At 44.3% G+C, this 14,746-nt stretch overlaps 1 protein-coding gene across 1 annotated transcript in view; it reads right to left on the bottom strand.

Annotated features, from left to right (window-relative positions):
• Positions 1-14,746, bottom strand: part of LOC142198459 (uncharacterized) — a 120,695-nt gene that overhangs the window by 56,822 nt on the left and 49,127 nt on the right. Inside the window, exon 9 of the mRNA XM_075269494.1 lies at positions 4,743-4,910. Coding sequence (XP_075125595.1) covers positions 4,743-4,910 — 168 coding nt within the window. The remainder of the gene's footprint in view (positions 1-4,742; positions 4,911-14,746) is intronic.

Genomic DNA, 14,746 nt, shown 5'->3' on the forward strand with positions numbered 1-14,746 from the left:
CATTCCTAACAGGTCAGTGTCATTGCTGGGTGGTAAGGAACACCCACTCTGACAGTACAGAACTATGGACGAGTAACATCAGGGGGGCCGGCGTTCCTCACAGCCCAGATAGACTGTCACGAATGCCCTTCTGACAGTGGGCAGAGATCGGTGCCGGTATCTCCAGCCCCAAGGCACAAAACAGGAAAGCCAACAGCATGCTGAACAGCGCACTGTCGACTTTCTAGTGTTATATAAAACCGCATGTGCATGAGGACATGAAAGGTCCACAACTGATGCCAACCCTGAGTGTGCACATAAACAGTGTCTTTCAGAGAGACGGTGGATTATCTGAAAGAAACCCTTAGAGGCAGTGGCGGATCCAGGCGTTGCGGGGCCCTGGGCAATTGACTTTGGTGGGGCCCTACTTACCGGGGGGAAGGGGGGTGCATGCACAGTAGCATGCTGCTTCTACTACTGCTACTGCACCATTTTTTATCAATGTCAGTTCGCGAGTTAGACGAGACCCGAGGACATCGCTGGAAGAGGAGACGTGGCTGAAGATGACGTCGGACCCTGAATGCCCGCCCCCCGTGCACGTTCGGTCAGTTGAACATATTCTGTTTTAGGGTTTTATTTTAAAACGGGAAGGGGGGGGGGGAGATAGTTTAATATAACTTTACTGGTTCCTGAATAGCCTTTTTAAAGGCTATTCACGCATATGTGGGGCACTATCAGCATGATTTTGCTGATAGAGCCCCTTTAAGGGCCTCACGCTTCTAACCGTCCCGACCTGCGTTTTGTTAGGTCCGGGCCTCGGGCGGTTGCCCGGCCCTGAATCCGCCCCTGCTTAGAGGACAAAGATTCCCAGTTGGTGAAGGGGTGAAAACAGAAAAAGCATTCAAACATTTATTGTAATAAGGGAAAACAAAAGCTTGTTCACAGGTCGGCATAGAGTATTTAAAAACACGAGATTATTTTTAAAAAAACTATGGATTTGTCTTTTCTGCAAGCAGAGTGTGGAAAATTTTTGAGGACCTCGCATTATGATACCAGTCCCCAGGGTACAGAAGACATCTTTAATCAGAAGGTCCTACAACGAAGCTTCACACCTGCCATTCTACAATGGGAACATTATAATGGCTTCCTTTTAGCGTGAATTCTTAGATGTCTCATAAGATATTCTTTTACGTGAAAACATTTTCCGCATTCTGAACAAGAAAATGGCTTCACCCCTGTGTGAATTTTTTGATGTATAACAAGACATGATTTACGGCTAAAACACTTTCCACATTCTGTACATGAAAATGGCTTCTCCCCTGTGTGAACGAGTATGTGTTTCTCAAGACCCTGTTTGGAACTAAAACATTTTTCACATTCAGAACATGAAAAGGTCTTCTCCCCTGTGTGAGTTTGTAAGTGTATTAAAAAATTTGATCTGTGACTAAAGCGTTTCCCACATGCAGGACATGAAAATGGCTTCTCTCCTGTGTGAATTCTCTGATGTCTCACAAGATCCAATTTCTGTCTAAAACTCTTCCCACATTCTGAACATAAAAATGGCTTCTCCCCTGTGTGAACTAGTACATGTTTCTCTAGACCCTGTTTAGAACTAAAGCACTTCCCACATTCAGGACACGAATATGGCTTCTCTCCTGTGTGAGTTCTCAGATGTTCAATAAGAGTTAATTTCCTGCCAAAACACTTCCCACATTCTGAACATGAAAATGGCTTCTCCCCTGTGTGTACTAGTATGTGTTTCTCAAGACCCTGTTTGGAACTAAAACATTTTCCACATTCAGGACATGAAATGGTTTTTTCCCCTGTGTGAGTTCTTAGATGTTCCATAAGAGTTAATTTCCTGGTATAAGACTTCCCACATTCTGAACATGAAAATGGCTTTTCCGCTGTGTGAACTATTACGTGTTTCTCCAGACCCTGCTTCGAAATAAAACACTTTCCACATTTGGGACATGCATATGGTTTCTCTCCTGTGTGAGTTCTCAGATGTTCCGTAAGACTCGATTTCTGGCTAAAACACTTCCCACATTCTGAACATGAATATGGCTTCTCTCCTGTGTGAGTTCTCAGATGTTCAATAAGAGTTAATTTCCTGCCAAAACACTTCCCACATTCTGAACATGAAAATGGCTTCTCCCCTGTGTGTACTAGTATGTGTTTCTCAAGACCCTGTTTGGAACTAAAACAATTTCCACATTCAGGACATGAAATGGTTTTTTCCCCTGTGTGAGTTCTTAGATGTTCCATAAGAGTTAATTTCCTGGTATAAGACTTCCCACATTCTGAACATGAAAATGGCTTTTCCGCTGTGTGAACTATTACGTGTTTCTCCAGACCCTGCTTCGAAATAAAACACTTCCCACATTTGGGACATGCATATGGTTTCTCTCCTGTGTGAGTTCTCAGATGTTCCGTAAGACTCGATTTCTGGCTAAAACACTTCCCACATTCTGAACATGAATAGGGCTTCTCCCCTGTGTGAACTAATGTGTGCTTCTCAAGACCCTGTTTCGAACTAAAACATTTCCCACATGCAGGACATGAAAAAGCCTTCTCTCCTGTGTGAGTTCTCTGATGTAGAACAAGAGCAGATTCGCTGGGAAAACATTTCCTACATTCAGGACAGGAAAATGATGGCTTTTCCCCTGTGTGCTTTCTGAGATGCTTTTTGAGACTCGATTTCAAACTAAAATGTACCCCACATACTGGACATGGAAATGGCAGCGCTCCTGGGTGACATCTTAGATGTCTTACAAGATTTGCTTTCTCGTAAAAACACTTCCCACATTCAGGACATGAAAATGGCTTCTCCCCTGTGTGCATTCTCTGATGTGCAAGAAGATTATTTTTTCTGGAAAGAGATTTCCCACATTCTGAACATATAAACGGCCCTTCATGTCTGTGAATTTTCTCATGCAAAGAAAGTTTGTTTTCTGTTCTTGGCTCACCAATCAGTGATCGATTTGATGAAGGTTCCTCGTGACCAGCGGTATCAGTGGATAGATCTCTGTTATGAAGGATTGCGGGTATACTAGGAATGACTGAATTATCCTCGGTGTTATTGTTATCTTCTGCTTCATGATAGGGAGCTAAAAGATAATGTCCACCTGACTCTTGCATCAAGTCTTCACCTAATACATGAAACAAAATATTATTTTCCTAAACTAAAAAATATGCCACAAATCCGCAATTGGGCTAATCTTGCAAAAGCAAAAAGACTGACAAAAATTTAATGATACAAAGACATCACAATGAAAGTATCAGAAGATGCCCCATCACTGTCCCTTCATAAGTGACCCAGAGAGAGGCATAGAGGAGAAAACTTACCACCTTTTATCCAGTTTTCTAGTATTTCAGCCACACCTTCCAGACCCGCATTGTCAATACTATACATTACATGTTATTCCTAGGAATGCTTGCTTCCAACAACTGATCTATCTAAAGCTGGCCATATATATTAGATTTTGTGTGGCTTTGATCCGATCCCAACATTAAATGGGGTTAAGTGATTAGAGGGTCCCTGACATCCTGATTATTAGCTTTGCAGATCATTTTTGGCAGGCAGACTGGAATTGGGCAATGATCATTCACATTATATTTATTACCCATTATCAGGTGAATTTGGCAATTTCAGCCAATCAGGGGTGAACCTTCCTTTTTCGCCGCCCGAGGCGGACAACAGAAAGCCGCCGCCCCCCCTCCCCCGGGAGGAGGGGGCGGGGCGGAGTGAAGGGGGCGTGGCGGAGTGGCGTTAGCAGGCAGAGAGCAGGCAGGGAGAGGACCTGCTCTCTGCCTGAGCATGAGGGGAGGCCGTTGGAGCAGCGCTGCGTCCACAGGGCCTCCCCAATCCACCGCTCAGTGACGGTGACGCTAAGCCAGTCCAGGACAGCTTGTCCTGGACTGGCTTAGGTAAGCAAAAAATGCCGCCCTCCCCGGGTCCCTGGCATAGCGCCGCCTGAAGCGGTCGCTTCAGGTCGCATGAACGTCTAATGTATAGACCCAGCCTAGGAGGGCCTTCGGGTTTTGTTCATGCACTTTCTGAAGCCAAAACCAGGAATGGATTGAAAAAAATTCCCCGTGTCTTTGTAGGTAGTGTTAATAACGATGCAGCTGAAAAAGTGACAGTGGATCAGGGTGAGAGTCACAAAGCTTTGGCCTGTTTAATAGGCCGATGTAAAGAAACACCTATAGATGTGACTACCATTATTCGGCACTTGAACGCTCATTCCTGAACTTGCCCTGTCGATTGGCTGACTGTATATTTTATATAGGACAAATAATTGGTGGCACATTGTATAAAGGGGGAAGTGTTGCCCATAATCTTGAAGGGGGAATGATCGGAGGATGATCTATCGTCAAATGGAAGTGGTTCAAGTCTACATCAGCAAGTGGAAATGTACCTTAAGTTTACCCTGTGTAAATCTCAGAATGGATCAGTCTGCTGCACGGTCTATATGTAATGATCAGGTATTTTTTGAATGTAGATGATTCTCAAAACTGTTCTGTCTCCTACAATCAGGAAGGTCTCCTCTTACCTGGTGATGTGCAGCACTGGTGATCCTCCATCATGACCTCCTTGTACAGATCCTTGTGTCCTTCTAAATACTCCCACTCCTCCATAGAGAAATAGACAGTGACATCTTGACACCTTACAGGAACCTGACAACACAATGATACAGTCATCACCAGAGCCCTCCCTTGGTGTTCTTGTATAATGTCCCATCATCCCCAGCAGCGCTCACCTCTCCGCTCAGCAGCTCAGTGATCCTGCTGGTAAGTTCTAGGATCTTCTGCTCATGTCTCAGTGGATGAGGTGGAGGCTCGGTGATGGGGCTCGGGGTCCTGCTCCATCCTCCTGACACACGGGGTGTCTCACACTCACCAGACGACTTCTTCACTACTGTGTAATCCTGTGTATAGTGAGACACTACAGGTCACTACAGAGAGTCTAAGAATCCTTCACCTGTCCCATCATTTCCTAGAGATCAGAGTGATGTCATGTGAGACTCTCACCTCTCCGGTGATCAGGTAGATTATCTCTAGGGTCAGGTCTAGTATTCTCGCAGCCATCAGGTCTCTGGCCTTCTCCATCCTTGGTGGATCATTGGTGGAGACGACCATCAAAAATCTGGAAGAACATGTGACATGAAGAACAAGGTCTCACTAATCAGTAATTATTAAGGACGACTCACAGTATACGGTGGAGGTGAGTTAGATATTGAGGTGTCTTATATAGCAGATTACTGATGATATCATATATATACAGTATGTCAGCTGACCAACCTTGTTACTTAGTGAACACACTATGCATTACACATAGCAGCCAGGTCTAATCTTCTAGATCACCATAAATATCATTTAATGTATTCAATCCATAAGTAAATGAAACATAGTTGTGAACAACACCCAACAACTATGGCAGGAAATAACATCAACGGAGACATTTTGGGCTACAACAACCTCATGTGTAATGGTCTGCTAGGAGCTATGTAGAGTGTTGCAGATTTACTGGGCCTGAACAGTGTCTGAAACTGCGCCCCAAGCACTGACCTGCTGATGTCACCTCCTGGTGGTACAGCGTTTCTGATGATGTCACCTCATGGTGGTACAGCGCCTCTGATGACGTCACCTCCTGATGGTACAGCGTCTCTGATGATGTCACCTCCTGATGGTATAGCCCCTCTGATGATGTCGCCTCCTGGTGGTACAGCCCCTCTGATGACGTCACCTCCTGGTGGTACAGCGTTTCTGATGACGTCACCTCCTGATGGTACAGCCCCTCTGATGATGTCACTGTCTCCTTTGACCTGTAGTCAGACTTTCCTCAGGACACTCAGGACAAAATTTCAGTTCACTGCCCTTACTCTGTATCTAAATACATAACCCCCTCCCTGGACACCATTACCTCATAACTACCCGCGGCCATGTAATTATGGGATAGATGAGGGAATGTTATACAGTGAAGAATCTCCACTGCTTTACTCCTCCCCTTGTGATTGATCACATGACCACAACATCATCACAGGTCCTTTCTCTCCTGCAGCTGCACAGCCCGGAGTCTGTTGCCTTTTATGCTTGTGACTGATCACATGACCATGACATCATCACTGGTCCTGCCCATGGATGTATATAAATGAAGGGGCGGTCAGTAAGAGGTTAATGTCCATAGTGTAAAGTTATGTAATGAGTAGAGATGAGCGAGTACTGTTCGGATCAGCCGATCCAAACAGCACGCTCGCATAGAAATGAATGGACGTAGCCGGCACGCGGGGGGTTAAGCGGCCGGCCACCGTCAAAGCGGAAGTACAAAGTGCATTCATTCATTTCTATGGAGCGTGCTGTTCGGATCGGCTGATCCAAACAGTACTCGCTCATCTCTAGTAATGAGCTCTGGTGTTATCTCCTCCCCAGTGACGTAACTAGGAATGGCGGGGCCCCATGGCGAACTTTTGACATGCCCCCCCCCAACCGACCCCCTCCTCAGCATTCCTGCGCGCTCTGTTATGTCCCTTAGTGGCCCCTGCACACAGTATTATGTCCCATAGTGGCCCCTGCACACACTATTATGTCCCTTAGTGGCCCCTGCACACAGTATTATGTCCCTTAGTGGCCCCTGCACACACTATTATGTCCCATAGTGGCCCCTGCACACAGTATTATGTCCCATAGTGGCCCCTGCACACACTATTATGTCCCTTAGTGGCCCCTGCACACAGTATTATGTCCCTTAGTGGCCCCTGCACACAGTATTATGTCCCTTATTGGCCCCTGCACACAGTATTATGTCCCATAGTGGCCCCTGCACACACTATTATGTCCCTTAGTGGCCCCTGCACACACTATTATGTCCCTTAGTGGCCCCTGCACACAGTATTATGTCCCTTAGTGGCCCCTGCACACAGTATTATGTCCCTTATTGGCCCCTGCACACAGTATTATGTCTCTTAGTGGCCCCTGCACACACTATTAAGTCCCTTAGTGGCCCCTGCACACAGTATTATGTCCCTTATTGGCCCCTGCACACAGTATTATCCCCCATAGTGGTCCCTGCACACACTATTATGTCCTTTAGTGGCCCCTGCACACAGTATTATGTCCCTTAGTGGCCCCTGCACACAGTATTATGTCCCTTATTGGCCCCTGCACACAGTATTATGTCCCTTAGTGGCCCCTGCACACACTATTAAGTCCCTTAGTGGCCCTGCACACAGTATTATGTCCCATAGTGGCCCCTGCACACAGTATTATCCCCCATAGTGGCCCCTGCACACAGTATTATGTCCCTTAGTGGCCCCTGCACACAGTAATATCCCCCATAGTGGCCCCTGCACACACTATTATGTCCCACTGTGGACACCCATAGACAATTATTATACTCTGGGGTCTTTTCAGACCCCAGAGTATAATAATCGTAGACCAGGGGCAAAAAAAACTACTGTTACTTACCTGTCCCCGACTCCTACGCTGTCTTCTCCACTGCTGTCCTTGTTGAATGACGTCACACGTCACATGACCCGGGACGCAGGCTGGGTTCATGTGGCGTCAGAGACGTCAGACAACTAGGGAGGAGGCCTGGCAGGATCATGGAGAGGTAAGTAACAGAAGAAGTTACTTATGTTACTTATGTTTCTTACCTCTCCCGGGCCTCCAATAATTATACTCGGGGGTCTGCAAAGACCCCCGAGTATAATGATAGTGTTTGTGGGGCCCGCGGTGTTTGTGGGGCCCAGCCAGGATCGGTAAGTAAATAGGGCCCGTAACAGCCTATTTGAAAAAAAAAAAAAACCCGCAGCGGTAGCGGCTGTCACCGGGCCCCCTAATGTCCCGGGCCCTGTGGCAACCGCTACCACGGTAGTTACGCCACTGCTCCTCCAGTTTATCTCATGTACATGATAACTTCAGGCAGGGAATATGGAGAAGGCTCTGGAGCTGAGTCCTCTTATAGATGGTGGGTCCTCACCAATAACAGCCATGATCAGAGTCAGCACCGATCACTGCCACATAGAGAACACGGTCAACTGCGACTACCGGGTCTTGCTGTTGCGGCACATGGACTCCACCATATTGGAAACCATTGACAACATCAGTAGAACAGAAAGCTATCCTAGGCTCCCAGGCCCGTCACCATGGCTCTTTATAACACTGTGACACAGACCGTATGTAATAGAAGAGATCCAGCAATATATTGTCTCCATATCCTTCATCCCTGGGAAAAATGACGTTAGTGACATTTCAGGAATTTTTGCATGTATCTTTATAGTGGCCCCTCAGAATATGGTTTATCGGTGGGCCCTAGACACTTCAGTCCAACACTGGAGAGGTCACATCAATCGACTTCAACCAAATTTACAATCTCATCTTCCAGACCATCTTGTTCTAGAATGTCAACATTATGTGACACGATAGTGGAAATCCAAGACAACACATAAGAAAGTGATAGACGTTCCTTTGTTAAGAAGGGAACCCAAATTTAAAAAAATCCCTAAACTGTTGTAGCCAAACAAAGTCATTACAACAAGGTTCTGGTGTGCTTCACTCCAGGAGAAATAGAAGAGCCATCTTTAAACCATGCTCTTATCACCATGAGGTTAAATAAACTTTGTCTAGATACCTGACATCATTCCTACCTCTTATGATGAGGACTTAGGGAGGTCAGTGGTCAGGGTTTTGCAGAACACAAGATGACAGAGTAACCTTGTCCATGAAAGATTAAGAGTTTATCCAAATAATGGAAATTGGAGCCTCCAGGAACAGGCTTTGTCCCTCCTTGGGAAGATATCACCCGTGAAAACCTAAACAGGTCATGATGGTATTTGTCTCAAATAGCAAGTATGATGGCATATCGCTGAATGATCTTCTCCACACTGGACCAGTAATCTGGTCCAATCTTTTTGCTGCTAGGCTGGTGACATTGGGACATCTTCGATGCCTGGAGCAAAGAACATTTCACCAGAAAAATAAATGGAGGTTCTATGCTAGAGAGGTGAGACTTTTGACATGGCCCCTCCCCCCCCAACTGGCCCTGAAGACCTCGACTGACCCCCTCCTCTGTACTCTATTATGTCCCTTAGTAAGCCCTGCACACAGTATTATGTCCATTAGTGGCCCCTGCACACAGTATTATGCCCCATAATGGCCCCTGCACACAGAATTATCCCCCATAGTGGCCCCTGCCCACAGTATTATGCTCCACTGTGGACACACATAAACAATTATTATACTCTGAGGTCTTTTCAGACCCCAGAATATAATAATCGGAGACCCGGTGGAATAAAAACATTAAAAAAACCAGTTGTTTACCTGTCCCCGGCTCCTATGCTGTCGGCCGCCGCTTTCGTCCTTCTTTAATGACGTCGGACGTCACATGACCCGGGAAGCAGGCCAGGTTCATGTAACGTCAGACAAGTATGAAGGAGGCCTGGTAGGATCATGGAGAGGTAAGTAACGTTCCCTTACCTCTCCCGGTCCGCCGATCATTATACTCGGGGGTCTGTAAATACCCCCAAGTATAATGATAGTATTTGTGGGGCCTGCGGTGTCACCTACCGATCCTGGCCCAGCCAGGATTGGCAAGTAAATAGGGCCCGTAACGGCCTATTAAAAAAAACAAAAAAACCCCGCAGCGGTAGTGGCTGTCACCGGGCCCCCTAATGGCCCGGGCCCTGTGGCAGCCGCCTCCGCTGCCTCTATGGTAGTTACACCCCTGGTTGTGTACTATTCTCTACTTGTACAGCAGCTGTGATTCGTATCACAACTCAGACTAAGCCCGGTCAAAAGTGTGACCACCTCTCAAAATTTTTGGATGTACATTGTGTATTAACAAAATTTGATCAACTTTTCTATGGAGCATGACAAAAAAAAAAAACACCAAATCGGCAATTTATTTATTTTAAAATTTTGGACAATTGACCCGGTGGCATGAGTAACAGGTTACATGTGTTTTGAGGGTCTGTGTAAATATGGTGACACCAAATTTGGGAAGAGATTTTTTTTATTATTTATTCTTATAATTTTTCAACAATTACAAAACTTACAAAAAAATAAAAATTCTTTCGTTTTCTGCCAAATTTTGTAAGGAATTATTTTTTGCAGGACAAGCTAATCACTTGTAATTTAAAGGGATTCTGCCATTTAAACACTTTTTTTTCTTCCTAACACGTTGGAATAGCCTTAAGAACGGCTACTCGTCTCCAATACTGTGTAAGCGGCCATTTTACTCGTGGCCGCGAGCATGCGCCGTCGGCTTGCCCTAGAAGTTAGAATACACCGCCGGAAGAAGACGCAGTGAAGACCTGTTAAATATTATGTATACATTTACAATATTCTTTGGCACTCTAAGGGTTAATACACTGACATCACACTTCTATATTCTGGGTACATGGGTGCGGTTAGAGTATACTAGTTTAGAAATCTCCTTACATAGCAACAAGTTGGAAGGTAACACCCCCTCTCATGAATGTAAATGAGTAAGAAATACACGTCTGGGTTTTTTGGAAGACCAGGGTGGGTGGTCCTGGCAGGTGGTCAGTCATGAAGGACGTCCTGACCAGCCCAAGTCCACCAACCAGATGACAAACATGAACCGAGTAGTAACTCCGAGATATCCAGATGAAGGAACCCAACTTTTCTGAAGATGTAAGCTAATGAGACATTGACTGTTATTTCGGACTTTTTCCCTGTTCCTGTGTTTTTCTTCAAGACCTTAATTAAACTCTACATGTTTCCATAACAAGATGACTCCTCCTATCATGATAAGGCCTCACAACATGTAGTCACAAGTTTCACCGTAATACAGAATATTTAACAAGACCTCGTTCCAGAAGAAGATGGAGGCTGCACTGGAGAGAGTTCTCTCGCAGCATTGGGGACGTCTCCAGTGCTGTTTGAGCGCTGTGGCCCGCCCCCAGTGCTGTGAGAGAACTCATTTGCATACCAACAAAAATGGATTTTTCACCAAACGGTGGGCCGGAGATGACTTATAAAGGTAGGAGAGGAATAGCCTTTCTTAAGGCTATTCCGACGTGTTAGCGAGAAAAAAAGTGTTTAAATGGTAGAATCCCTTTAATTACTTTTTCATTTTTTTTTCTGTTTTTTTTTTCAGGCATTTAACATTTTTTTTTTTATAAAAGGGTTTTTTATTTAATATGTAAACAACTTCTGTGTGGCTCCTTAGGTGTTCCTTAAGATGTGATTGTAGACTAAATCTCTTCCCACATTCAGGACATAAATATGGTTCCTTTCCAGTGTGACTTCTCTGATGTTTAGCAAGACCCCATTTTGTGATATATTTTTTCTCACAATCTGAACACGAAAACGGTTTTCCCTCTGTGTGACTTCTTAGATGATCCAGAAGTTTTGATTTCTGAATAAAATGTTTCCCACATTGAGAACATGAAAATGGCTTCTCTCCTCTGTGAATTCTCTGATGTCTCTCTACAGAACTTTTAGTCAGAAAACTTTTTCCACATTCTAAGCATGAATATGGGTTGTCCTCTGTGTGAAATCTCAGATGTTCCACAAAACGTGATCTATAACTAAAACATTTCCCACATTCGGGACATGAAAATGGCTTCTCCCCCGTGTGAGATCTCTGATGTGTCTCAACAGAACTTTTATGCATAAAATATTTTCCACATACTGAACATGAATATGGCTTCTCTCCTGTGTGGCTTCTTAAATGATCCGTAAGACTTGATTTCTGACTAAAACATTTCCAACATTCAGGACATGAAAATGGTTTCTCTCCTGTGTGAATTCTGTGATGATTAACTAGGCATGCTTTCTGACTAAAACATTTCTCACATTCTGAGCATGAAAATGGCTTCTCTCCTGTGTGAATTCTCTGATGTCTAATAAGACTTAACTTCCTGGTAAAATATTTCCCACACACTGAACATGAAAACGGCCTTTCATCTTTATGAATTCTTTCATTCAACTTAGTTTTCTTTGTAATACGTTTCTCACATTTCTCCTCCTGTCTATGAACAGTTCTCAGTTCACCAATCTGTGATTGACTCGATGAAGGTTCTTCGTGACCATCGGAATCAGTGGATGGATCTTCGCTGTGGAGGTCTTCGCGTACATTAGGGGTTACTGCACTATCTTCTTGATCGTGGAAGTCTTCCATCCCAAATTCACCTAGAAAAAGAATTAAAGAAATGTTCGTATTGATTGATTTTTTTTTTCAATCGATATTTCTTGATTTTTTTTTTAGTTTTTTTTTTAAATTAAGCTTTATTGAAACAACATCAAACAAGGACATAATGTAAAATAAACATAAAACTGAAGAAGGTCTTTGAAGCTTCTAGAATATAATAAATGAAGGGTGAAGAGGGAGAAGAAGAGAAGCAGGAAGGAGGAGGAGGAAGAAGAGGGAGAAGGGGAGGAGGAAAGGGAAGAAGAAGAGAGAGTAAAAAGAAGGACAGAAGGAGAAGAGGAGGAGGAAGAAGAAGAAGAAGAAAAAGAGAAGAGGAAGAGGGGGAACAGAAGGAGGAGGAGGAAGAATACAAGTTGATAAGGAGGAAGAGAAGAAGCAGAATAAAAGGGACAAGACAAAGCAGAAGAACGGACATGGGGCCCAAGGCTCCAGGTCAACGTCCTACCAGTTGGATCCCACCGATTAGACATTTGTAGCATATCCTATGCAGATTAATACATAGGGGCAGATTACTAATACTGCCTAAATTCCGACAATGTAAACTACTAAACAGTCTTAAAGCCCGACAGATTTATAACTAGGACTGCCTAGGGCTATGGATTTCTGCAAGCAAGGGCCGAGCACAGTCATCATGGGATGGGAAGAATCTGCTCCAAGTCACCTGGCTACTTCCTCCAGAGACCCTGCTCACCAGTCACAGAATCCCAAGGCAAGAAGCACCTTGTTCCTAAGAGAAACAAGAAACATTGGGAAACTGAAGGGGGAAAGAGCCTTCTCACCTCTCTGTCTTCCTATAAAACTACAATAAAAACTACAACTTGACCCACAGAAAGCAAACTCCATACAGCCCCATTCACACAGGCTGGCTACAGAGCGTACAGTAGGTGCTTGTTGTAAGTTATATTTGGTCTATAGTTTATTTTATGGAAAGTTTATCTATGTGGGTTTGCTATGTGTGTTCTCCTACAAAGAATGGTCATTGTCAGAGGGAACAAAGCAGATTTTACTTGGTAGCTGTGGGGGGACATGGGTGCAAAATACCAAAGCCGGCCATACTCACTATTTTCAGACTCTCTCTCTTTTTGCTCTGCAGTCTTCACAGTCTCGCCGCTCTTCTCTTTAGGCTCTGCTGACTGTTGGCCCCTCAGTGATGTGATGCTTATAGGAATACAATCTGGGGGTAGAAAGAGTAAGGCCTCGTTCACATCTGCGTTGGTAATCCATTCGGGGGCGTCCGCATGGGGACCCCTGAATGGATTACCAAACGCACTGGCAAGCTGTGTGAAGTGAAAGCACATGGACCCCATAGACTATAATGGGGTCCGTGTGCTCTCCGCATTGTGTCTGCACCAAACATGCAGACAGAAAAGTAGATCATGATCTACTTTCATGTCCGCATAATTCGTGCGGGTGGCACGCGGAAAGCACACGGACATTATAGTCTAAGGGGTCTGTGTGCTTTCACTGCACACCGCTTGCCAGTGCGTTCGGTAATCCATTCAGGGGTCCCCATGCGGACTCCCCCAAACGGATTACCAACACAGATGTGAACTAATGGTAAGGGCAATGATTCTTCACATATATTACTTTACACCAGTGCCAATGAATATGATGGCAAGTAATGAATTATTAATAATAAGAATCATAACAATATTTTCTGAGACTCCTATAAGTTTTCCTATCGATACAGAAATTTATGGTCTGACAAAATTCACGAAAGCCTCTTACCATCCACCGACACTGTCACGGGGTTTTCGATTCTACTCCTCATTCCGCCATCATTTTCCTACAAGAATTATATGTTAAAAATGTAAAAAATAAGGAAGAAAGAAAAGAAAAATTAAACCCATCTTATATACAGGAAGTCCAATACCCTCCAACCCCTGCAAGAACCACTTTGAAGTAAAAGGAGAAAGATATAAAGATATCTACACGTAGTGAGTAAATCAACATTATGTACCTAGAAGTCCATCACTCTTCCAGTACTGACTGGCATTGTGCTGCTATTCTATGATTTACATCTACAATACAGAATCCACATTGAATGCCAAGTGTCTGTCCAAACCCCAAATGATTTGAAGCCATAACCACAGCGAAAAATAACAAGTAGCCACATCGGAAAGTGAACAGTCAGTGTTCAACGTTTGTATGTTGGAAGCAGGAAAAATTGGCAAGTGCAAGGATTTCAGCAACTTTATCAAGGGCCAAATAACGATGGATAGACAACTGGAGCCCAGCACCTCCATAGATTCAATGGTAAATTCATTATGGAGCCCAGCACCTCCGTGAATCCAGTTCTCCTTTACTTTACTTACCAGCTTGAGGTTATCTACACAATATTAGGCAAGTGGTTTTAATATTATGGCTATCCACCAAACTGTCAAGTCTATTATATCAGTCTATAGAAGATTCACAGAAATCTCAGTTTCATCTACCTGATGATCCGATGGGACATCTTGAGTTAGTTTTGGACACTCCTGAGAAAATCGAGGACTGGGACATCTCTCTGGTGGATTTTTACTACTGGATCCATCTATAGGAAATAAACACAGTGACTGAATCCACTGTCTATATGTGATGAGCAGATGA

This window comes from Leptodactylus fuscus, chromosome 3 (genome assembly GCF_031893055.1).
Source record: "Leptodactylus fuscus isolate aLepFus1 chromosome 3, aLepFus1.hap2, whole genome shotgun sequence".
Lineage (NCBI taxonomy): Eukaryota > Metazoa > Chordata > Amphibia > Anura > Leptodactylidae > Leptodactylus > Leptodactylus fuscus.